This window comes from Ceratina calcarata, unplaced genomic scaffold, assembly GCF_001652005.2.
Source record: "Ceratina calcarata isolate Rehan_Ccalc_2016 unplaced genomic scaffold, ASM165200v1 scaffold267.2, whole genome shotgun sequence".
NCBI classification, from domain to species: domain Eukaryota; kingdom Metazoa; phylum Arthropoda; class Insecta; order Hymenoptera; family Apidae; genus Ceratina; species Ceratina calcarata.
Window position 1 is genome coordinate 74,368 of NW_017148873.1, and position 24,813 is coordinate 99,180.

A 24,813-nucleotide genomic window follows, 5' to 3' on the forward strand; every position below is an offset into this window, starting at 1 on the left:
GTACTATACAGTGTCAATTGTCTTGTAGCAACAGTTAATAAGTACCTATCACAAATAGAACTCGAATACTTATTTTGGAGCAAATGAGTAAACGTAATATAATCTACTTGATTATCAGTTTTGATTTCTTATATTCACATCTTCAAATAAATGTTTCGTCAAGCATTTAAGAGCCACCCTATGTGTATAGATTTCACATCCAGGCACGCGTTCGTTAGATTCGATTGCTCTGACTGAGCGGACAATCCTTCTCGCTGGCTAACGGCTCAGCCAAGACGGGTTGTGTTCTCCCTACTCGGATGAATTTTCCAAGGGCGGCTGTTACGTGCGGTTCGTGCCCCCTTCTTGAAACACGACGTTTCTTCAGGAACTTTGTGGGACAACGGACAGATAGTACATCTTTCAAGGTGGGACGCTACTATTTCTCTTGCCGGGCGGTTTAAGTAATGCTTCTTGTCGGGCAAGAGCCGCCCTGAGATTAAAGACGTGATAAAAATGTGTCGCCGCGTCTCAAAGCTGTTTACGTTTTCATGGCGATGTTCCGCTACCGCTGGAAAGCAATTGCGTAAGAACGCGTATGACGGTAGAGTTTCTTGTCATTAAACAGCGAAAGTTTATGCAAGCGTGATATGCAAAACATATGAAAATGTACATGGAGTATATGCATGAGGTTTATGTATCTAGACGCACCACTATGGAAGGATTTTTTCGTTGGTAACATCTGAGTTCCTTATTTCAATTCATAATAAAAGCTCGAGTGTTATGAATGTATAAATAAATGGAATTAATGTAGAGCGTATAAAAATAAAATGATTGATTATACAAATAAATATGTAAAAGTACTGATACTTGGCCATGGTATGTTGTCATATTTATTATTGCAATTATTGTAATTTATTTCGGGTCAGTGGAATGAAATTAATTAAAGGGATACAGTTTAGTGATCAATTTGTTTAAATAAGAATTGTTCCAGAATTAGAGGTATAATAGGCTAAGCGATAATTATAATCATCAATGGATTCTCATGTGATCGGGGTAAAATAACGACCCTTTGGAACTAATATAGCAAACATTTACAAATTATTAAACGTAGCTATCTCTAAATCAGTTAAACTCTGTTAATTTCATGATCATACACTGTAATATAATTATGGAATTAATTTCGTACATGAGATATAATTGTGCATTCTGACTTTAATGATCACCATTTATTAAACATTTGATAGTGAATTAAATATTCATATTTCATTTATTGACGTAAACAAAAATAATGGAATACAATTTTTCACTTTAATTTGTATACAGAATTCAATTAGAATTAATGGTTTTTTACGGACTGAGTACAAAAAATTCTGTCATAAAGTTAACATAAAATTTTCTTAATCACGTCGCACATAGAAGTACCTACTTCAACAGCTTCTATTTGGCTGGACCTCAATTTACAGTTATTTCGATTTTTTCTTCTTTTCTTTATATAAATTACAGAGCACAAGAGGCAAAACTATGAACGTTTCTCCAAGAGGTCGTTAATTCAAACTTCAGCCCATTCCGGCGTGGTGGCCGTCTTGGGGCCGAAGTCACGTTTACACCCTCGAATGCGATCATTAATAAAAACAGGCGAATGGTTCGTTATGGCTATTCGTAATTAATTGTGTCCTCCGCCGCGTCCCAGTGGAAACGTAAATTAACGAGTGCTAAGTTAATGGAGTGGAATTTTATGCCCGCTTCGAAGGTCTTTGTTAAACGCTTATAAACCAACCTGCACGACGGTTTAAACGCACGCTAATTTATGAGCTTTCAACAGTACAAACTGAAAACCTAAAATTAATGTTTCATTTCATTATTAGGTGTCTCTCTGTATAATCCATTACGGCTTCTTTCTATCGTATAATTCACAGGCTGATAATAACGCTTCAAGAATAAAAATAACTAAGAAGTATTCCACGTACTATAGAAAATGAAAAACCGAAGTACATATAGGAAATAATGTCAGAACTCTTTCCTGAAATTAATGAAATTAATTTTAAAATAATTCTTATAAGATTAAGATTTTTTATTTTAACAGAGACACGTTAATCAACAGTACGTCCAGGATTCCAATGATATAAGTCTAAAAACACGAACTAGACCGTGAGCGTACATGCAAAATTTACTGCGGTATACAAGAAAGCACAAATTGCGAACATGAAGCGTCGGTTCGATTGCTATAAAACGCGGCTCCAGGGTGCTGTCAGGGTGTGGCATCGAGACACCGTGGCGCCGATTCTCTCCCGACTCGCTTTCGTTCCCTCGTCTCGAACGCCGGGAATGTTATGCGAGATTAAAAGCAGACCGACTGACCTCCAGTAATGTGTACTAGCGCGAAACGGGAACGCCACATTTTTCGAGCTGTTGACACCCATAAAAGGTTTACGACACACTTCGCAGAGCAAATTTGCTGATATTAACGAAACCTATATGGATGTGCTTGGCAAATTTATTACCAAGTGAATTTCGGTATTTTCCTACGAGCAAATTCCATGCCGCCTGTGTTTGATTTGACTGTATCAATTTTGATCACTGAGGACAGGATATTATTAGATGATAAAGATGTGAAATTGTAATTAACGAATGTTTCGTAAATTCTATTACTCAAAGTTAAATCTAATTTTTCTCTACTAAAAAGCTTGAAATTGTAAAAAATAAAGACTATGGAGTGAGACTTCCGCTACTAAAAATGGAAGAGCTCCTCCTTTAGAATGCCATTGATTCATTTTAATCCGACATCTTATTCTCGAGATATCGTCGTGTAAAAACGGTTGTAATTTATTCGTAGTAGCTGTGTTTCTGACACAACTCCAATCTCTCTCTCGCACGTTGACCCAGTTACTGACCTGCTCCAACCAACCCGTCTAGACACCCACTACGTGGTTCTAGGAAATAACCCTTTGATTCCGCGTCGGTAAGTAAAGCTTAAACTTTGAAAGCTTATATTTTGAAAACGAAATAAGATACTTGGCTGAAATAATTTACGTCTCTTCTAGCATGATCTTTCCTATCTATCGTATAATTCTATCTGCTATGTAAATTATTCTAATAAGTCTTATTGAGAATCTGAATATTCATTGAATTGCCACGAGTTAGACATATTCGACTGGTCGAACGTTTGTGCGAACGTAAAGCCAATAAAACATTTCGCGAAAGCATGTAGAAATTAAATTTCTTATTACCGTGGACAGTTTCAAAGTTTCCGCGAAGGGAGAGAGCGTAAATGAGATCATCCGCTTTAATGTCACTTCGAGATTCATCGAATCGGATAGAGGTTGGAAAAATCGAGAAGGGGCTATCCCTCAAGAACCCGAGAATCACTTTTATCTCATCTGCTGCCACTACTTTTCTCTCCCCGCGCGGTCGTTTTCATTTCCCTTTTTCCTCTCTCGGTTACGCGTTGACCTTTTCGTCTCCCAGCTTCCACCGGTTTTGTTTCCGCCGCTCCTTCATCGCTGGGAAAACTCTCTTCCGGCGTTCCGGCGGCGGTGTGCAATCTTTAATAAGCCGTAACGCGACCATCCTTTGATCGAGCAGCGTGCGCGCGGGATAGATTCGGCTGGCCACCGGAATCTCGGCTTTATTTCGTTTCCAAATCGAGTTATCGCGGTTGGTACCACCAACTTCTCTGATACCTTTCCATTTTCTTGTCCCGTCGCGTTTCCCGGCCTCCCGGGAAAAGTTCCTCCACGGCCTGCCAGAATGTCTCGTAAAAGGAAATTGCACCGTGAAGACGGAGAAGAGAACGCGTCCTGCGACCATGAAAGCGGTCTCGAGGCGAGCGAAATTCGTTTTCTAGATTGAACACGAGCACCGTAATCGTTAATTCGCCGTTCATCTCTGTGTAAACGAGCAGCTGTTTCTTTATTCCTAATTTCCACTTTTCACGAGCCAGAAAAACAGTTTATACCCAGTTCTAACCAGACAAGTGTCTTACTTAATGATTTTTACTATTTCTCGCCTCCATGAAATGTAAATCAATTATTATTTAATTTATAGTAGTGAATACTATTTATACTGTTTTGTTTATATATATAAAATGTATTGATTTATTAAATTGGTTCCCTTCTGGGTGACAATCTCATTCTATTTCATAACGTCAAGTTTATACTACCTTTAGTGTACCTTATTTCTACACTCGTCACAGACTGCCCTATTACGTACAAAACCCTTTTATATGTCTTCGTCGCTTTCGTTTATCCTTGTCTCTCACTTCCTTTTTATATAAAATTTATCTGAACGGATTTCGGTAAAAGATATAATCATTTTTATTTTACCTAACCCTTCAGTCGCATTGATTTCTTGCCAACAATAACAAGGAAGCTTTAAATTGTCCCATATCGTACGTCGCAATAATATCGAATCGATTTAACGATGAAATATTCAAGCGCCCGGTATCCATTTTACGTACGGAGACGCGACGGCGTATATTTTACATATCCATCGAATTGAAAGCGGATATGCTCGCATTACTCTCGTACGCGTACCTATTTCAACCAGGGACACATATGTGTTCACACACGCATGTCACACACGTCCCACGTAACGCTTACACAAAGACGTATCAAGATGAAAGTCAAATTTGTCTTCCGACGGAAATGCCTTTTAAAAAGCGCACAGTATACGCATCTATCTGTCCTCGAGGTTTCTTTCATCTGCTGATTTCATGCCATTTGCTCTGTCCAAATCATGTAATGAATATAAATTGATCATAAATTTAAATGGAATCACCGTTGCGGTCGATATAGACGTCTTATAAGTCGTTTACTTGATATTCCACTTTATAAGTACTTGGTGGAAGCTGACAGCAGGGCTACTGTTGCATGAGATTACTCGCATTGAAATCGTGCTGCGAATACCGAGGAAATCAGTGTTTCAGTCAAACCACCAGCAGCCTGTCACGGTGTACACCAAACAGAGTGAATACGTAATAATCTTATCTCAATATAATCAATGTTTGGAACAAACTTTCTACCGGTTGTTTGCGAATGAATAATTACCTTCAGTTAACCGTAACTGTTAATTTCATTAGCGCAAACTGGTCGGTCGCGGGGCTAACTGTTTCCTCACTTCGAATTTCTTCGAGTGAGCATTAATTACGATAGTTCGTTGCTCGTCCGCTGCAACGAGCTACGAAGGCCGAAAACATAATCGCGCACGGAGATACTCGGCCGTTTCTCCGTATTGCCTCCCATTATTATTATACTATCCTCCGTTATATTATATTATTATTCTATTATTCTATTATTCTACGGCCGCCGTTTAACTAACGATAGGTAAAAGGTAAAAAGGGCTCGAAACTAGCTACGGCTGAAACGGCCGTGTTGAAATTAACATGGCAACCGTGGAACGTGGAGCGGGTTATTAAAGGGGCAAGAATGGTTAGCGCAAAAGAGCAGACAGCATGAAATCGTATAAAAATATTTTCCGGCTTATTTAAACAGCCTCGCCTGTTCCGTTCTGCTCTCGCGTTTTTCCACGGGAAAAGTATATCCTCGGAGGAACACGAGATCAACCCGGAAGCACCGTAATAACTGACAAAGTCCCGGCACCGTTAACGTTTACGATCTCGCTGCGAACTACATCACACGCTGCGCGCCGGGGCGATTCGGCGAAAAAATACTTGGAGAAAATTCGTGCAGTCTTCGTTATTCAACGGCGGAATACTGCATACCGAATCCCGGGGATAAACGGAACCGGAGGCGAGATTATCCGTGTGAATTTAAAAAATATAATGCAGAAGGAGCATCATCGCTCTAATTCCGAGGCGTGATACGCGAAAGAAGAAGAAACGTAATGCAATAATAGGAACCGTGTCACTTTACAAATTACATGATTTTATCACTGCTGCATATATCAACATATTTTACATTATCCTACACCTACATTAAGGATTTCAAGTAACGCATATATAATTGTCTATCTTTCTTTTCATAATTGAAATTTCTAAATATGAAAGAATTCACGATGGCAAGCAATTGTACGCGTATACTAGAGATCTAAAGAAAAAGTGGAGAAGATAGGCTGGCCGCGAGGTCAAGGAGGCAGTGACGTTTTTAATGTTGAAAGCTCGCGGGCTTTTGATCTCATTAGACGCTGTTGGAACGCGGCTCGTCGACGCGTTGCCCGGAGCCCGTCTGTTTCTTAACAATTTAAAGAAATTCCAGGTTCCGAATAACTGCGCCGTGCCGTCAGCTGCCTATCGGCTAAAGAGTTACGGTTAATGGAGAGGAAAATGAGGAGGGATCGAGGGCATCGCGACGTGAACGGGCGAAAAGAAGAGAACGGGTTGAAAGTGCAACCGTTTGAAGGCAAGCCCGTTCACCCGGAGCGGAGGAGCAAATTGAAAATCAGCTTGGCCGAATACTTGCCGAATAGTTCTCGCGGCCGGACGAGGGCGAAACTGCGTGAGATGCGACCCGATCGATCGCGTTTAGTCGACCGGAGGAAGAGGAACGAATCGCGCGTTCGTCCGAACCATCTTCGGAGGTGCGAAGCTTCCACGTGTTACATGGGAGTACAGGTTCGTTGGGAGTATAACGCAGCGTGGAGATAAGGGCGGTTTATGTTTCGAAAGTTAATCGAATGGATACTGAACGGGTCCGACCTGATGTTTATTTTTTAGGGTCAGATGAGTTGTCGAAGACTGGGGTTGTCTGTTCAAAGTTTACCCTCATCGTTCGTCCATTGGCTTTGTGCTATTTGAATAACCTGGCAATTTCACCATCATTGTTACATTTCACTTTAATTATACAATTTAATTTCTGATTGAAACAATTAATATTATTTAATTGTGGATTTTATGCATTTATTAGAAAATTAAATATGTAAAAAACACTCGTTCTCATTTTTAAAATGGATATCCAACAAGTTTTTGTTTACATAAAAACCTGTATTCTAAATGTTGTAGAGAAAAATCTTCTTTTAAGATAAACAAGATAATTTAAGAAATTAGACCATGTTTTGCTACAGAAGAAATAAGAAAAAATGTAAATACAATGGATCCTTTTATACATACAAATGAAAGGACACTCGAGAGTTTTTCAGGCAAAAGCTGCAATCTACTTCTATCGCAATTTTTATCACTGTTTTACATTTTAATCTTCAAACAACAGATTGCGTGTGCTAGGCATTGGATTAATTCTGATCCCGACATAAAAATTTCTTTTTAAGCTTATATTGCAAACAAGCTCTACGTTTCAAATTTCATTTTCAAACTTAACATGAATCCCTGACAAAAGAAAAATATTATATCTAGCTATGAATCTTAAAAATAAATCCAGTTGACTATATGTACATTACTTCTGATTCTATGATATTAATTACTTTTATTGGACAGGGTAATAGAGAAAATAGTGAATACGAAACATTACGCAAATAAAATATAAATCTTAGAGCACACGATATTTTAAAACGGTAATTCAAAACTCTACGTTCTTCTTTAATCTTTTGAGTTAAAAGGAACGTAAAAGAAATGTACGTACGTAAAACGATTACACTCAGGCGAACTATGAAAACGTAATACGATTATTTTCGCATTAACAAGATTCAAGCGTAGCTCGCGGAGAGGTAGTTGGTACCTAGGTTCCGACGAGTTAATCAGCGCAGAAAGCGCGAAAGAAAGTTGACCCGACGCGCGACGCTGGGCCGAGGCTTCGTCGCGGAACCCCAGCTAGAGTGGCCGGCGAAGTTCGCCAGATCGGAATGTAAAAAGTTATTCGATTAGCCCACTTTTGTCTACATTAATTATGATCCGATACTTTCGTGCTCTACGGCCGGCGATAGAACTTCTGCGTTAAGTGGATGAGAAAAGTTTCTCTAATACCGGCGAGAGAGGAGGAGGCTCGCCTAGGGGAAGAGAAAGGAGGGTACGGAGAGAGGAAGATGAGTGGAAGAGGATTGATCTACGGGCGAGCGCGTTGAAGAGATTAGCCGAAGACTGGGTCCCTGAGCGATTTTCATCGGACGATGATACTTGATGCAGATTAAAGGGATCCGTTTGATAACGTTCAACGAGGCCGATTCAGATAAGAACACCGGACCCTAGAAGTGTCGGGTGGTTCAGGAACTGTACGGCTGAGTCACTTATAAGCGCGATGTCCAGGAAATTAATACTTTAATTACTTTCCGGTAGTAAAATCGAAACGATGTACACTTACAGATTTTTGATAAGCACTTGACAACTTCTGCCAAGGACAAGGCATCAGATATAAACTACTTAGAGTAATTAGTTTCTGATTAGTTGACGTCAGCTTCACAATAGGATCCAATTAAACTTCAATTCAGAACATATCAGGCTCAAACTTCAGTATCATCGAGGTACACTAATAAGATACCGTGTCAAGTACGTACTACGCATACAAAGCAAATTCACATTATGAAGTTTAACCGCCCACATAGAACTAAAATCGTTTTAATTAAATATATATAGAAATGTATATGAAATGACATATCTTGAATATTTTTAGCGGAATCTACAGCTTGAAAGAATTAATGGATATTTTATTCAAACTTTATTATTATTTTTATCGTAACTAAATACGAAGTAATCAGAGTCCCCAGACGCTTTAGAAATAGCTTCTGGCGCGTTGCGTTTTTCCGTTCGTTGAACTTCTTATTGCGTCCGCGTTTTGCGCGAGGCGAAACCTTTGTCGATAAAAAGCGTCCCCGAGAGAGGTAAGAATATTCGACGAGGTTATCGAGGCGAGCGATATCTCGCGTAATCGAGACTTTCTGGCCCGGGCGGGTTGTCTAGCTCATTAAAATCTCGTTAGAAGAAGGCACATGAGAGGTTGGAAAGCGCGGTGGTTCCAACCTCTTCGAGGTCTCGGTGTGCACCGGGGTTTGTGTTCACCCGAAGCAGCATGTAAACTAACCCAATTATTCGCAAGATTACGCTCGTAAAGAAGTAATTTGTGATTAAAGTAACAGCAACGCAGCGTGTGCATAAACAAAAATTTACTGGGTGGTAATAAAAGAGTTCGCGCGATGAAAATGCATTTCCTTATCTTTTACGATCTTAACTGGGTGCATTATCAGTAGCTCATGATAAATTGAAGCAAAATTCAAATAAAGCAGCGTAGTAGAAAAGTTAGATATATCTTTAAAAATATCTAAATGTCTATAAATAACTTAGATTCTTATACTGCAATTTTTACAATTGTCATCTGATATACAAATTATAATGGAGAATGAAAAGTAGGAGACTGTGGATCGTATCAATTTGAATATATTAAGATATAAGCTCGCTTATAACATGAAACGCATTAATCATAGCGCGTAAATTCAAAGCAGGTAATTAATGCATTAAAACGCCTACCTGAGTTTTCACGTCACCGTCGACGATAACCTTTGACTGAAAGTTGCTCCGCTCTGTCAGGATCTTCGCGTTATTTATGTAAACCTCCTCGCCATGCGTGCTCGGCCTCCTGCTCACCCAAAGTGGTGGATTACCGTCCAATTCCGAAGAGACTGAGTCCCCAAGATTCTCGATTGTTCTCGGAAAGTTCGCTGAAACAAAGGAGAAAACGATCATTCTTTTACAGCTCTCATCTCGTATAACTCAGCACATAAATACATTCGTATATGTTAATTTGGTTCCAGCAAATACAAATAAATCCCTACGAGGGAAACTGCAAATAGATGAGCAGGAACTGATATCTGTGAAACGTAATCCATCAAACGCGTTTGCCTTTCTTTTTCATCGCCGAAACGGAAACATAAAAGAATCGTTCTCCCTCGAAATTTAACCGGGGACGCACGTCAACTGTGCGCAAGAATTTTATTCTCCGCCGCAACGAGCGCGCGAATCACGAGACAGCGCAACCGGCAGGGAAGCGGAGAAAAAAGAGCAGGAAGATCGGAAGAAAGAACCGGAAAAAGATGAAGCTTGAGCTGAAGGCAGAAAAGCGACGCAGCTAAAAAGTTCACCACGGTGCTACAAAGCTGGCCTCTTTATTATCTCGTTACCCGGCTAGAATGTCCTCGTAATCCCGAGGTTTTTCCAGCCGCTGCGCTGTCTGCCGTTGGAAACGCGATAGCGCGAATACCCGAGCGTTTCTGCATCCTACGGAGAAAAGTTCAATCTCCGTGTAAAAGTGGAAGTCTGAACCGACGCGATGGGGGAGCAACAACAATAGCGCCTCATTACGATTGCCAGAAATTGGGTCTTGTTCCTTTAAACTGTCAGCCGTTTTCTTTTCTGAAGCGTCGCGAAACGTTGGAGAACAGCATAACCCCCCACGGACAACAACAACGAGCGGCTATCACGGCTTAGAGAAATGCTTGTTTCCGAGGGAATCATTTTCTTTAACTGTCCGTCGCGCGCCGGGACGCGTTAAGAAAAGTGCGGACCTTCCCATGTCTTCGGCGATCGCCTGCGTTCGAAAACCGACAACAGATTCGACGAGTTCTTTCTTGAAACCGATGGACTCTCGTAGTTCTTGCCGTTCGATCACTAGCCGGCCGAACGTTTTTATCGACGCATCAGCGAAAATCTCGTTCCTGGTTGCCACCCTCTACGAGTCAGCGGGAGTGCCCGCCCGATTTTGCACTCGCCTTTATGCGAGGCGGCGTTCTTTCACCCGGCGATCGATGCCTTTTACGAGCCGTGATCGGGAACTTATCTGGAAATGACTCTTTCGGGTCCTGGGGATAGAGATCGATCTGCTCGAGATCGCATGCAAATATATCGGGTGATTGACGAGACGTTCTTAAAGTACCTGACATCTGGTGCTGCCGATACTCTAGTTCGAGTACATTTCACTTCCAGGCTATGATCCTGCGAAAGTTAGCCGATAAATGTTATCTATGTGAATTCGTATATTTCTTAACGTTAAAAGAGAAAATTGTAAATTGATTTCATGTCATTTTGTAGACTTTTGTAGTCAGACCAATTTCTTATCGAAGTACATATAAAAATTGAATTAGAGTTACCGGGGAAAATTCAATTAAAGTTGTACGTGTGTTCGAAGTAAAACACGAAGAGGAGGAGAAAGATCGCCGATACCGTAAAATTGCATCATGTATAGCGGATATAGGGTACGGACGAAAGCGGAGTCATTATTTATTCAGCGCGACGAATCGCATGTACGGGCGATCGAAAAATCTAGACAAATATGTTCCATTGAACGATCAATAGGTCTCCTGATCTCTGCATCGTTTTGTCCCAGACGTCCCTTTCAACGAAGGCGGATGATTAAGTCCTCGATCGAATCCCATTTATTTCCCGTCTCGAAACCCCTCGGGGGCACAGGTGCGATGCCCGACCACAAAACGAGAACACTCGTACAAAGCTGCTTGCGCAATCGATTTATATTCTCTCGCCGAAAACCCATCCCCGGTTCTTCTGCTTCCGTTAGCTATCCCGTAGCTGAAAGCCCGCCGAATCTGTTACGGAGCATCGGCTAACAAAGAAAATACGCGTTCTAGGATTACCGACGCGACGGTTTTTTCCTTTTACAAAAAACGCGCTGCCGTTTGCCAAAGTGTCAGGAGTGCTTGGCTTAGCGTCGACACGAAAAACTGGATCGTCCAGAACGTAAGCCGCACCCGGGACCAGGGATTCATTTTTCTGTACTGACGCGATTTCTACTAAACGTGTTTTCTGTTTTTATCCGGATTGGTTAAGGTACAAGAGATACGAATTACAGATACATGCAATTTCTTTTTTATACACGCCACCACTATACTCTTTCCAAAAGTACCTCATTAGGCGTAGAACCGACCAAATTAAACTCAACAGGAAATAGAATTAATTTGTGATTTTTTTTTATATCGGAACCCTATCGGAATGTAATAAGTAGTATGGGTTTACCGATCGCCTCGTAGAAGTGTTGAGGCATGTACCGAATAATCTAAATTTCGATGCGCGCTCGTTTACACGGCGTAGATATTCGAGTATATTGCAAAGCATAGGGAGCAGCACCTTGTTTGGACACTTCTTTAAATCAATTACAAGTTTCTGGCAGGCAAGTTCTCCGGGCAAGTAGCACGCTTCAACCTCCCTGGTTCCTAGTCGACCAGTTCCAGGAAAGTTCAACGAGCGCGCCCCGCCCTCGTACCTCCAAACACGGAAACGCGGCATCAAACTCTCGGTTTCCGGATTGTTTGCTCGGTCTCGACGAATTCAATCGGCGCATTTGCGATTCAGATGATGATCGCGGCAGCTTACGCTCGTGAAATTCGAATACCGCGTTTACCACCCCCGCCACCGTGCACGCCCGATTTTCAAAATTCCACACCCGCCTCTGGTTACAATTGCTACTGTCAATGCGTTGATTGTAAGTGTGCTGGTCATTCGCAGGACCAGCACGTTGATTCCAATTGTCCTTAATACAAGTACAATTGGGAATTCATTTAAGTATGCACGGTGTATCACGCATTGCTAACTGTGCCACTTGAATACTCAGAATGTTATAGCATTTAATAGTGGAAGCTGCGTAAACAAATGCAGTTCTTCCAATAATCACATTTATTTTATAGTACGATGCCAGTATCTAACAATTATACTTAAAAGAGTCAAACAATAATTGATAAAAATTAGTAGAGACTTATTTTTTGTCATTTCTGTGCCCAAATGCTATACATCAATCAATATTTTTGTAATGCTTGATGTGTAGTGAGTTATAGGAAATAAGTGAATAATTAATAAATTACAGATTTCTGTGCGAAATAAAACATTCATGGTATCAGTATTCAAAAAATGAATTGTATACTCGAACAGTTGAAACAATTGTTAGGATGAATTCTTAAAATATTGTCGCCACATTTCTGAACGAAAAGAAAATTATACTCTAAATCTTAGAATTGATTTAGCACTAAACACAGTATCAAATATATGACTTTTGTTGAGGCTGATAGCTAGCGCTCTCTAGGAGCGCCCGTGATACTAACTTGAGCGTCAGTTGCGATCAGATCGTGGTCGAGTGAGGTGATTGTTTTTGTCATAGTTGTCGGTTACTTGTTTTCGTGTTTTTATGTAATCTTCATTTGTTTTATTAACGTTATATGGCCTTAAGAATATTTCTTCACTAAAATGGACAACGTGTCGGTATCAAAGGTATAGTACACTTTATACCTGTTGCTTCTGCTTACATAACCTCGAAACGCAAACGCCGTGCTTTGCACACTTTATGGTCTATGTACAGCGACTGTACGAGATTAATTTAACGAGAGAATTTTAATGAATTTGAGATTGAAGCTCATTAGCTAGTAGAAGTAGTTAGTCATAGCATTAAATCCTGAAGCATGTTTACATATTACAGTTAATTAATATTTAACACTTCATTTTCCTTATAGTTTTATATAAATTTTATTCTTCACTGTTGTGAGGTCCTGAAAGTTTGAGAAGTTAATGCATGATGATAAATTAAACATTATTCATGAAATAAATAATTATTGAATATTATAAATAGTATTTACAAGTTTTTCGTATAACATTTTTAAGTTAATGTAAAGAATATGAAAAATAATTTTAGGGTGTTTTCGCGCATAAAGGAGCATATAAGATCGGGAATAGGCAAAAAAAATTCGAATCGGGAAATTATTTCAATGAACCATGGTATCTCGCATATGAAGAGACATGGACAAGTATTCAAAAAGCAACAGAGGTGATAAAATTGTTAACATACACACAATGTCACAATTATACCTCGTTAAATTAATTGGTTTTATTAAAATTTTAGGACATGAGATCCAACATGTTCCAACAAATTTTAGACGATTTAGAGTCTTTCGTTTCAAAAGTTAAAGAAAAGTCCATAGAACAGCTTGAAAATGAAATACAAACAGCAATATTATTAACAGGTGACTTAATCACAATTATTCAATGTTTGCTACTGTTTAAAGAAATGAATATAATTTTTTGAACGAATCTTATTGTAGGCGTGAACGTTCCCGATCATGCCATAATGTTTCAAAGAATAGTTTCTAAGCTGAAACCAGTAACAAAGCATACAGCTGTTATTTGGAGCAGAGATTGTAATAATATCAATGATATTACAGAGGAATCACTTTATCAATTGATGAATAATAAAAAGGTACTTTCAATAAACTTTAGCTAGTATTCGAAAAATATGTACAATTAAATCTGTACCTATTTTTAGGATGAGAAACCGTATATTAAAAAGAATCATTGTCACATGAGAGCGCTAAAATTATGGCACGAACAGCACTGTCAAACAAATGACCCTCTTGTTATCATGATAACTGATTTTGAAAGTTGTTCTCCCGCAGTACTACACGACTTCATTTTAACATTAAAGTACTGCGAGCTTTTGAATACATATATTATGATCTTACAGTATCATCGTTAATGTTGTATTTATTTTTAGTTCATATTCAAACACAATGAAATTTGTCCTAATTTTTGGTGTCGCGACCACCTTGCATGCTATTCATAGATCTTTAACGTATGACGTCACGTCGAAATTGAACGTCCGAGTAAGTTCTCTCAGTAAATTATCCTGAGTCGATGGAACGAGAAAATAGATTTCTACATGAATTTCTTATTCAGGTATTCCACATGCAAACACAGATCAATATTTTATCTCACGTATTAGAAAGAACTGTTTTTTGCACGAACATACCGTTCAAATTAACTGGACGCGCGTTTCAGTTGTTAACGGATATATTTTTGTTCTACGATTTCTCTGTAGAGAATTTTTTAGAAAGTTATAAGGTATCAATTTTTTTTTCTTTCTGATTTAGTTATTTCTTTTTTATACTTCGAACAGTTTTAAAATTATCGTAATTGTAGATATGTATGATACAACATTTTTACGCGAACAACGTGAACTCTCTTTGTTGTCAACCGCGAATGATAAAAGATAGAATATCGTCGTTAACGGAAGACGATTTGTCAGAAATAAAAAAATTGCCTTCTATAGAAAAATACATTCAACAGTTGAAAACAGAGAAGAACACAGATGATGTTATTAAAAGTAGTAAATGGAAGGTACGAAATTTTATATAAAGTTTAAGAATTATGAGAGTAGTTCTGATTCGGAGTTTATTTATTGTAGGAGATATTAACGCAATTGTTGCTTGAGTTTCATGAGTACATGGATCGATTCTTATTAACGCTCAGATGTTTACACGATCTTGTATCTACTCTGCCAAATGCGCCGATGGGTAAACAGGTATAAATTCGAGAGAAAAATTTATTTAGGCAATTAATAATCGTATCGCGTTTTGTGGACTGCTTCGTCATCGAACGTGGTTCAACTGTTTTAACAAACGATTTCAGCTTCGTGAATACTACACGAAAGCAGTTTACATGAACAATCTGAGAGAATCCCACGAGTACAAAGAATGCCTGCAGCTGTTGGGCTTTTTGTCCAAAACGGAACTGCTTTCGAAGTTGAATTCTCTCATAACAATTATCGAGGGTTCGAAAGACTCGGCTATGGTTGAAGTTAGAGAAAATCTAAGGGATCATATAAAAGTAATCGAAGTAGCTAGTTTTGAAGTAAAAGCAACTCCAATTGACGTCGTTTCTACTGGCGAGAAACTCAGTCGTCTTCAATTGAAAGAGGTCTGAAATGAAATTCACTGTATTTCAAGTTACACCTAAATTGATGAGAAAAAGAAATAACGAACTCGCAATATTTCGCTGTTTTTTATCCCGGGCCATAGAAACTCTTGAAAATGTCCCAGATGCAATCTCGGTCGCCTTACAAACAAGCACAGCACGATGTGATTAATTACTTGGATCAAAAGGTGTTTTCCGTATATTTGATCAATCCGAATCACGTACCGGCGAACGAAATATTTTGCTTCAGCGACGGTAATTTAGCGAAGCAACATATTCGAGGATCTCTGAGAGCTGCAATCCACACTGGACTGAATGATCCACACGTATATTTAAATGTAAGTAGAAAGAAAAATTGGGAGTGTTTTTGCCTATTCGGACGTGAATGAGAATTTTTGAAAAGGAATTAATCGTATCTATTTATTAAGTATTAAAAGAAGGTATATCATGTCATGTGCATCTTAATGCCGTTTTGCGTTAATAATAACAATAAAATGTACGTAATAGAACTGTGAAGTGAATTTAATTCCACGGAAATTCAACTTCCAATTCTATAATTACACGGAAACAATGCATCTCTTTCACTTGCTGATTCCTCGCAATTTATTTCCGATTTGAATGTAATCCACTACGAAGTGTTTGCAAGCCCCATTAAAATGGTTTCGCCGAGGAGTAGGTTCACCACTCTTCATTAATGATCGTTCCATCTGTTCACGCATCCGGCTTTTGACTCTTCCGGCGCGCCATCGATAGCGTTGTCGATCGGGGTATTGATTATAGATTTTTCCTGATGGGGAATGATGGGATCCGCGGCGATCTGTCCCGCGCAATGTCGTACTTAATTGGAAATACATATTTCAGTGCGGATGCTGCAAATTGGAGAACGACGACGCCATTCCGTCCACGCTGCCCGACCTCAGTATAATTTACAAGCTGCACTTGGAATCCAGGAAGCTGATCAATATGTACGACTGGCTACAGGTAACAATCCGTTCGTGTCCATGTTTACAGGTCAATCGTGGGTACACTTATGATCACGCACGCGTTCGTAACGTTTCGTGATTTTAATCGGTGCCGCGTGTGATTCACGCGACTACTGCAAATGGGGTGCGCGAGAATGGATGAGGGTTGTTGTATTTTCTTTCTGCGGTCGTTAAGGGTTCGGAAAATTACACGAAAAACAGTCCTATACGTGCCTGTATTTATTAAGCTTATCCCATAATGCGTGTAAAAGGATATGTTANNGTAGGAGATATTAACGCAATTGTTGCTTGAGTTTCATGAGTACATGGATCGATTCTTATTAACGCTCAGATGTTTACACGATCTTGTATCTACTCTGCCAAATGCGCCGATGGGTAAACAGGTATAAATTCGAGAGAAAAATTTATTTAGGCAATTAATAATCGTATCGCGTTTTGTGGACTGCTTCGTCATCGAACGTGGTTCAACTGTTTTAACAAACGATTTCAGCTTCGTGAATACTACACGAAAGCAGTTTACATGAACAATCTGAGAGAATCCCACGAGTACAAAGAATGCCTGCAGCTGTTGGGCTTTTTGTCCAAAACGGAACTGCTTTCGAAGTTGAATTCTCTCATAACAATTATCGAGGGTTCGAAAGACTCGGCTATGGTTGAAGTTAGAGAAAATCTAAGGGATCATATAAAAGTAATCGAAGTAGCTAGTTTTGAAGTAAAAGCAACTCCAATTGACGTCGTTTCTACTGGCGAGAAACTCAGTCGTCTTCAATTGAAAGAGGTCTGAAATGAAATTCACTGTATTTCAAGTTACACCTAAATTGATGAGAAAAAGAAATAACGAACTCGCAATATTTCGCTGTTTTTTATCCCGGGCCATAGAAACTCTTGAAAATGTCCCAGATGCAATCTCGGTCGCCTTACAAACAAGCACAGCACGATGTGATTAATTACTTGGATCAAAAGGTGTTTTCCGTATATTTGATCAATCCGAATCACGTACCGGCGAACGAAATATTTTGCTTCAGCGACGGTAATTTAGCGAAGCAACATATTCGAGGATCTCTGAGAGCTGCAATCCACACTGGACTGAATGATCCACACGTATATTTAAATGTAAGTAGAAAGAAAAATTGGGAGTGTTTTTGCCTATTCGGACGTGAATGAGAATTTTTGAAAAGGAATTAATCGTATCTATTTATTAAGTATTAAAAGAAGGTATATCATGTCATGTGCATCTTAATGCCGTTTTGCGTTAATAATAACAATAAAATGTACGTAATAGAACTGTGAAGTGAATTTAATTCCACGGAAATTCAACTTCCAATTCTATAATTACACGGAAACAATGCATCTCTTTCACTTGCTGATTCCTCGCAATTTATTTCCGATTTGAATGTAATCCACTACGAAGTGTTTGCAAGCCCCATTAAAATGGTTTCGCCGAGGAGTAGGTTCACCACTCTTCATTAATGATCGTTCCATCTGTTCACGCATCCGGCTTTTGACTCTTCCGGCGCGCCATCGATAGCGTTGTCGATCGGGGTATTGATTATAGATTTTTCCTGATGGGGAATGATGGGATCCGCGGCGATCTGTCCCGCGCAATGTCGTACTTAATTGGAAATACATATTTCAGTGCGGATGCTGCAAATTGGAGAACGACGACGCCATTCCGTCCACGCTGCCCGACCTCAGTATAATTTACAAGCTGCACTTGGAATCCAGGAAGCTGATCAATATGTACGACTGGCTACAGGTAACAATCCGTTCGTGTCCATGTTTACAGGTCAATCGTGGGTACACTTATGATCACGCACGCGTTCGTAACGTTTCGTGATTTTAATCGGTGCCGCGTGTGATTCACGCGACTACTGCAAATGGGGTGCGCGAGAATGGATGAGGGTTGTTGTATTTTCTTTCTGCGGTCGTTAAGGGTTCGGAAAATTACACGAAAAACAGTCCTATACGTGCCTGTATTTATTAAGCTTATCCCATAATGCGTGTAAAAGGATATGTTACGTGTCATTCAATAATTTTTAGTTTCTAACAGAAATTCTACTAATTTTAACGGTTTACGAATTTTAGGTAATAAATTTATAGTAGCGTGTTTCAATACATATTTCGATGGTTCGATATATTCGGTCGTCGTGCGATCTTAAATCAATGTCGTAACAAAAATTCACGTGCTTGTTTATTTATGCTTACCTGCCGATACAATTTATAACGTAGCATCAGGACAGGAAAAGCAAAAAATATACATTTTCGTTTTACATCGTGATTTATGGAATTTATGAAACTGAATATTTTTCGGAATATTTTAACAGTACTGATAAATCTTTAATTAAAACAACAGTGCATGGTGGATAAAAACCAAGGCGCAGTTCACTCTCTTTTTATATTTCTGTCTCATAATAAATTTAAAATATGTGTCTGTATCTATGCATACTTTTGTTTCGCCTAATCCTCAAAGGGAGCATTACGTTTCTTTATGCGAAGAAATTACATCGTGAAAATGGTGAGATGTGAATGAAAAAGAGAGGAGTTCGCTAGAAATCCATTTTTACGGACGTTGACCGCAATCCGTAAGGTGTTGGGCCACATTCACGTGAAAGAGCGAGCTTTTAATGGGTCAACGCGGGTTCCGTTTGCTTTCAAGATATAGCTTTTAACGCTAAAAGTACTCAATTTACGCCACGTGCATTTCTTTCACATTTTTAATTTATTCCAATCTTTCTTGTAATTGTATATTTCTTTCTTGTAATATGTCTCTAATAATGTTATAAGTACTTATTTTCAAAATGCATAGATTATTTTTTAATACTTATTTTGTATACGGTAACTCAGTAAAAACTTCAGATAACATTTTTGCTTAGCCTAATATCTTTTGAAAAATCAGTTGCAAAGATCGGAAATACTTTTGCTTTAAAAGCCACTATATTCTTTCAGGCGTTTTTAATTATCATCGATCCAGAAAACGATGCCAAGGAACAGCGGAACGTTGATCCGAAATTGCAGTATCCTTTTTCATTTAGAGATCTTCCCGGGTCTGGGTGTAATGGGGCGTGTAAAGATTTGTCCAACCACTTTTCGTTTGAAATTCATACCGCAGCCCCGTAATGGTGAAAATCGTGGCTCCGTGGCAGTCGAGGTACCGTGGTTACTTCGTAGCCGTGGCGGCATCGCGTGCCTCTTGTTTGAATAATTCACACGTCCACGTGTTCCCGTGCGAGTTTTATCGTGCGTCATAGTATTATCCTTAACAGAGATTCAGAGCCCGTTTTACGCAAGCAGTCGCCGAACTGGAGTTCCTAGGTTTCATCAAGAGTTCACGAAAAAAGACGGACCACGTGAAACGGCTTACCTAGTTCGCTTTATTTCTTTAGTTTTCGTAACAAATATCATTTTAATGTTTGAAGTTAAAAATTAAGTTTCAAGCGTGTTAAGGAATGTTAGAAATAACTTTTTTCATATGTAAGTTTTTTATTTTTATACGTGTGTTTGAATAAAAAATGAAATGAAAAGTATGTTATGCTTTCTTTTTGCACCGAATGTCCTATAACGCAGCGTGCGGAATTTTCCGGACGGGGTGTTTCCCTTTGAAGAGGGAAAGTCAAGATAGAATTTAGATAGTACAAAATTATGGCGTGGTGGAAAGGAAACGTAGAAGTACGGTCGAGAAACATTCTTATTTATGAGGATAATTACGATGATTAGAGATAATATCGTTACTTTTCCCTGTTCTAAGTGTCGTTAAACAACCCAACGTCTGATAACACCTAAGCCATTATTATAAGTTACTCTGGAGAACTTTAAAGGCTAATGATTCTTCGTAAATTCTAATTTTTCTGTAACAAATTGAATATATGATGTAATGTTGAAAATAATTTACACGCGCGCTCAGGCTACAATACGTTGACAAAATCTTTTGTAAAGTTTTGTGTTATTAACTGTTATTTTGAAATATTGTCAAATTATAGCTAAGTGCTACAATTTTTTAATATAAACTCGTCAATAATCTATGCAATTTTCTCGTAGGTCCAGCGGTTTAAAAGTATTTTAGAAAAAACGAAATTTTTTGCGAAAAGTTTACTGATTCGACTGTGGAACGACTGGATTTTGTCAGTACCCATAAGATGAGATTTTAGTGACATACTAAATAAAATTAATTTCTAATTGATTATTTAACTGTAGTAATGTGTATTAAAATTCTGTTAATTGCACGCACTTAGTACGTATTATTGTCTATCAAATTCGCGTCTTGTTTCGACTTTTACTACAGTATTTGTATTGAACCATACACACCTATTCACGGGCTCTCAACGAACTAATAACAAAATCCATCTTTCAGCGAACAATGGGTACTTGAACAAGTTTACCGAGCGCCAGACGACACACGTGATGAAATGCAATTTAATCAACGAACTAGGAAAATCCACTCAATGGCATTTGCAATTTTAATTTTACGTGCAAATTGCAAAAGTTGCCAGGTCAACTTTCCGTACACGGAGCCAGTTTCGTATGATCGAGGCAAGAAGAGTTTGCGAAACAGCTGTAGGCATAATAAAGTATGTATTGTACACTCGATACTGTACCGAGGTTTCTATCTTTCGTTTCGTCAACAACGGAACTTCATTATCGACGTTTCGCGCGTGTGTGAACGTGTCCCGCGCTGCGAGTTGAACGCACCTAGGCAAACAGAATTCTACAAACGACAGGTGTCTGATGCAGATAAACCGCGGAAGGGTAAATTTGTGAAGCAAGCAAAATTTAATTCGCTATTCGATGCATGGACGTACGCGTACCGCGGCCATCTATCATACGCGGGGCTAGCGAAGAGAACGAAGCAGCTTATCTGCGCCGTTGCGCCGCTTTTGACACATTCCTTACCGATCCGCCTGCCTTCGAACCGTGTATGAGCTCGGGACATGATTGGCACAACGATAATCGACATGATCGATATTGAAGATTTCCGCCAATTTAGCGTGGTTACACGCTCGCAGCTGTGGCCGCTGCATAATTGTTTCGATACGATCGCGGATGCTGAATTCATTTCCGGACGACTGCCCTCATTCTAATCATCGATCTCGGCTTATGTGTTACATTTCAAAGTAGTTGTTAATTGCAAAAATTCTTTTCATTTACGATAATAATAGTGATCAGGAAAAAAGAGTTTTGAAACCGTTTGTATAATATGAGAAATTCCGTGAAATAGGGCAAAGGTATTCTGTCATTTATGATTGGTAATTGAAACTGAAGATGTTTAGTTTGCGCACGAATAATACAGGTGTTCCATGTATTTTCTTGATTCAATTTTAGCATTAATCTGATATTAAAGTCTTTTCAGACTTTCAGTATGTTTCGTCCGAAAGGTAGTTTAAAGTAAAGTTCAATAATTTAAGATAGTATACAAATTTGATTAGCCGCCTTTAGGAACTCGAATAAAATTTTATAGTATTAAAGATTTTCGAATTGTAAAACGGGCGACGATACAAAATGCAACGCTTCAACTTCGTACCGCGTTTAGATCGATGACCCTATTCAACTCGGTCGGAAATCACTGCGAGAACCGTTTCATCTACGGAATAATTTAACTTCCTGCCTGCATATTGATGGCGTATGTCGCTAATTTGCATACGGCTGTACCGGCCATGATACGAATTTCAACGATTCTGTCCGAATTTCGCTTGTCTTTTCCATCCCGATCCTTTTCCTTTACCGGATTTTCTCTCTTTTTTTCAATCCCGCATAGAGATGGACCTTAAATGCTGGAAGGGCCGGAAACGCCGGTCACTTTTAAATTGATGAAAGCGACCACGGAAAAAAAGACGGGAAACGGTCGCGATCGTTCGCGCATTTTAACCGGGCGCCGACGGATCGATTATCGAGGAGAATTAATTAAATTCCCCCAGCGAACTTTCTTTCGTCTGATGTGTTACGTTTAGCAGAAGTTAGCTTCCATAAAACAGAGATAGTGATCCGAATCGGGCCATTCTCAACTTCACGTTTTATTTCATTAAAAACGTTAAATTCTCAAATCTGCATTTATTAACATTTTAATTTACGTCATGACGTATTAATTTATTAACGTATTTTAATGACGTATTAACGAACAGATTTTACAAATATAAGTACATAGAAAAAGGAAATTAGAAAAATGTAATCTAGATTAATACATAGTTTGTCAAGTAAATTGATATCTTTTTTAAAAATTCCAGACAGAATAAGAGGAAAGTAAACGCAGTGAAAATGTGATGAAGCAGTTAATTCTTCCCTCTTATATACTTTTCATGTCACTACCTACGCTATGCTATCGTGGTTTAATTAAACGAAGGCACGTGTCGTGGAACGAATTACGGAGTTCCTTGATTGACGTTGATTTCGTTGTCTGAACGAGAAGAAACATAAAAAGTAGTATCTTCTTCTCCTTCGTAATTAAAACGTCTACGCTCATAACAAGACGTCCGACGGTCATTATCTCTCTAGTATCAGTTTGCAGGCTATCTCGTAACGTCAAAGAAGGTAATTTTTAATATCATAGAATTTCACGCTTGAGGAACAGATAATAAATAATTCTGATGATAGATGATAGATAGTTTAATAAATAGTTTGGTATTACGAAATTGTATAATAAAAACGTAATCGATAGAAAAGTACATAGAAATTGTAATTTAAACTCCACTCAATTGATAAAGGAAATCTACACGGAAAAAATCGTTATTTAATTCATCCCTCAATCTATTTCGGGGATGCAGGCTTCCAAAATTTAGTCGCAACTTTTGTTGTTACTGACAAAGGTCATTGACATAGTTACATGTATCAGTTGGGCGAATCGATCAATGTGCGAGATCGATGATACATTCGATCATTCACACGACAATATCTCCGGAACCGGAAGTCGGATCGAGATGAAACAAACGGTTTTTTAAAGAGGAGGCTTTTCAGTTTCGAACATCGGAAAAATCATTATGTATATTACAAAATTATGGACTGTCAAATTCCTTTCTTTTTCGTCTGAATGGAATTCTAAGTACTCTATTATATTGACCAAACAAAGCAGATGATAACAAATGTAAATGAAACTGACGATGCGACGTAAGATCTTGAAAGAGTTTGAGAATTCGTGGTATTGAAGGTCTGTCACACAAATGAACTGGACCTCTAACGCAGGAAAAGTCGGCGCGACGCGACGACGTGTCGGTCTCACCGAGTCAAAATGCGACAAGTCGCAAGAAAGTTCGGTCATGCAAAAAGTGCTGGCAAGCGATTTGCTCGTTTTACCGGTTGATTCAATCTCCGTCGACTACCGCGCGCGGCGATCGATCCTTACGCCCATACGTTCGAGACCGGGCATCCATCGGGCAAGAAAAGTCTATGGAAAGGGTTCCCTTTTCGAACTCGAACACGGTCGCGCTTGAAACGGAATCAGTTTTCGAGTTCGGGGAGTCGTCTAACCTACTCCAGGCCAGTCGCTATTCGTGCTCAATCGCCGCGACCCCGATATCCTTTCGCCATTCTGCCCTTAACTCGGCCGTATCATCGGCTAGAATCTACTTCGTGCCATGGCTCGACTCGATCCTTTATTCTAGTCACCGACTATGAACTTGGAATATATATCTTTTTACATATAAAGGCAAATATCTTCGCGGCAATCGCCGCGAATATCAAGCAGCCTCGTAAATTATTAATGGCATACGCTTAGCCCCGTGCGGAAACTTGCAGCGGTCACGTTTCAAACTTTTCATGAACTGTTCTCCGTTCTTTCTGATCGGCCAACTTGAAATGGGAAGAACGTAAAGCGATACAGAACAAGAGATAGATCTTGCTTTATCAGTCCACAAAAACTTACGTTAATAAGAATCTTGATTTTATAATAATAAATTATGTGATATCCTGACTTTGTGTAATAAAGTGTGCATCGTACGTTTCAATGGAATTTAGACTGCCTGTACCAGTGCTGATATAATTCCGAATGACCGCAAAGTGTTTTTGTTATCTGCAGTTTAAAATTAACGCCCCGTGTACTTGCGGGCTGGTTTCGTGGGCAAATGAACGGACACCGGTGGTTCCGATTCCAGCGATGAGCACCATCCGGAGATGTGCACAATTAGCAATTATAATTGTGCGACGACTAATTGGTAAACAGTACTTATAACAGTGGACGTGTATCGATTAGTAGCTAGGGAATCGACTGCTTGTAATAATTGTCAACTGAACGAGTCGAATCACAGTCGAGTGGCATTTGTTTGTTAATCCTACCTATCAGTTTGTATC

General features: G+C 39.1%; 3 protein-coding genes across 9 annotated transcripts in view; 2 read left to right on the forward strand and 1 right to left on the reverse strand.

The window, feature by feature from the left end:
• Nucleotides 1-24,813, reverse strand: part of Fas1 (fasciclin 1 Fas1 domain-containing) — a 150,246-nt gene that overhangs the window by 55,770 nt on the left and 69,663 nt on the right. For all 7 annotated transcript variants that reach the window (XM_018021925.2, XM_018021924.2, XM_018021923.2 and 4 more), the window contains exon 3: nucleotides 9,347-9,537. In XM_018021925.2, coding sequence (XP_017877414.1) covers nucleotides 9,347-9,537 — 191 coding nt within the window. The remainder of the gene's footprint in view (nucleotides 1-9,346; nucleotides 9,538-24,813) is intronic.
• Orc3 (origin recognition complex subunit 3) lies at nucleotides 12,946-20,283 on the forward strand. Its single transcript, XM_018021928.2, has 14 exons — nucleotides 12,946-13,087; nucleotides 13,506-13,637; nucleotides 13,713-13,833; nucleotides 13,912-14,066; nucleotides 14,133-14,290; nucleotides 14,361-14,469; nucleotides 14,543-14,707; nucleotides 14,786-14,983; nucleotides 15,051-15,167; nucleotides 15,275-15,562; nucleotides 15,664-15,897; nucleotides 16,421-16,540; nucleotides 19,489-19,556; nucleotides 19,814-20,283. The coding sequence occupies exons 1-14, from the start codon at nucleotides 13,064-13,066 to the stop codon at nucleotides 19,905-19,907; spliced, it is 1,983 nt and encodes a 660-aa protein (XP_017877417.1). The 5' UTR covers nucleotides 12,946-13,063; the 3' UTR covers nucleotides 19,908-20,283.
• On the forward strand, nucleotides 16,812-17,404 carry LOC108623429 (origin recognition complex subunit 3-like). The gene is made up of 2 exons (XM_018021934.2): nucleotides 16,812-16,925; nucleotides 17,033-17,404. The coding sequence occupies exons 1-2, from the start codon at nucleotides 16,848-16,850 to the stop codon at nucleotides 17,324-17,326; spliced, it is 372 nt and encodes a 123-aa protein (XP_017877423.1). The 5' UTR covers nucleotides 16,812-16,847; the 3' UTR covers nucleotides 17,327-17,404.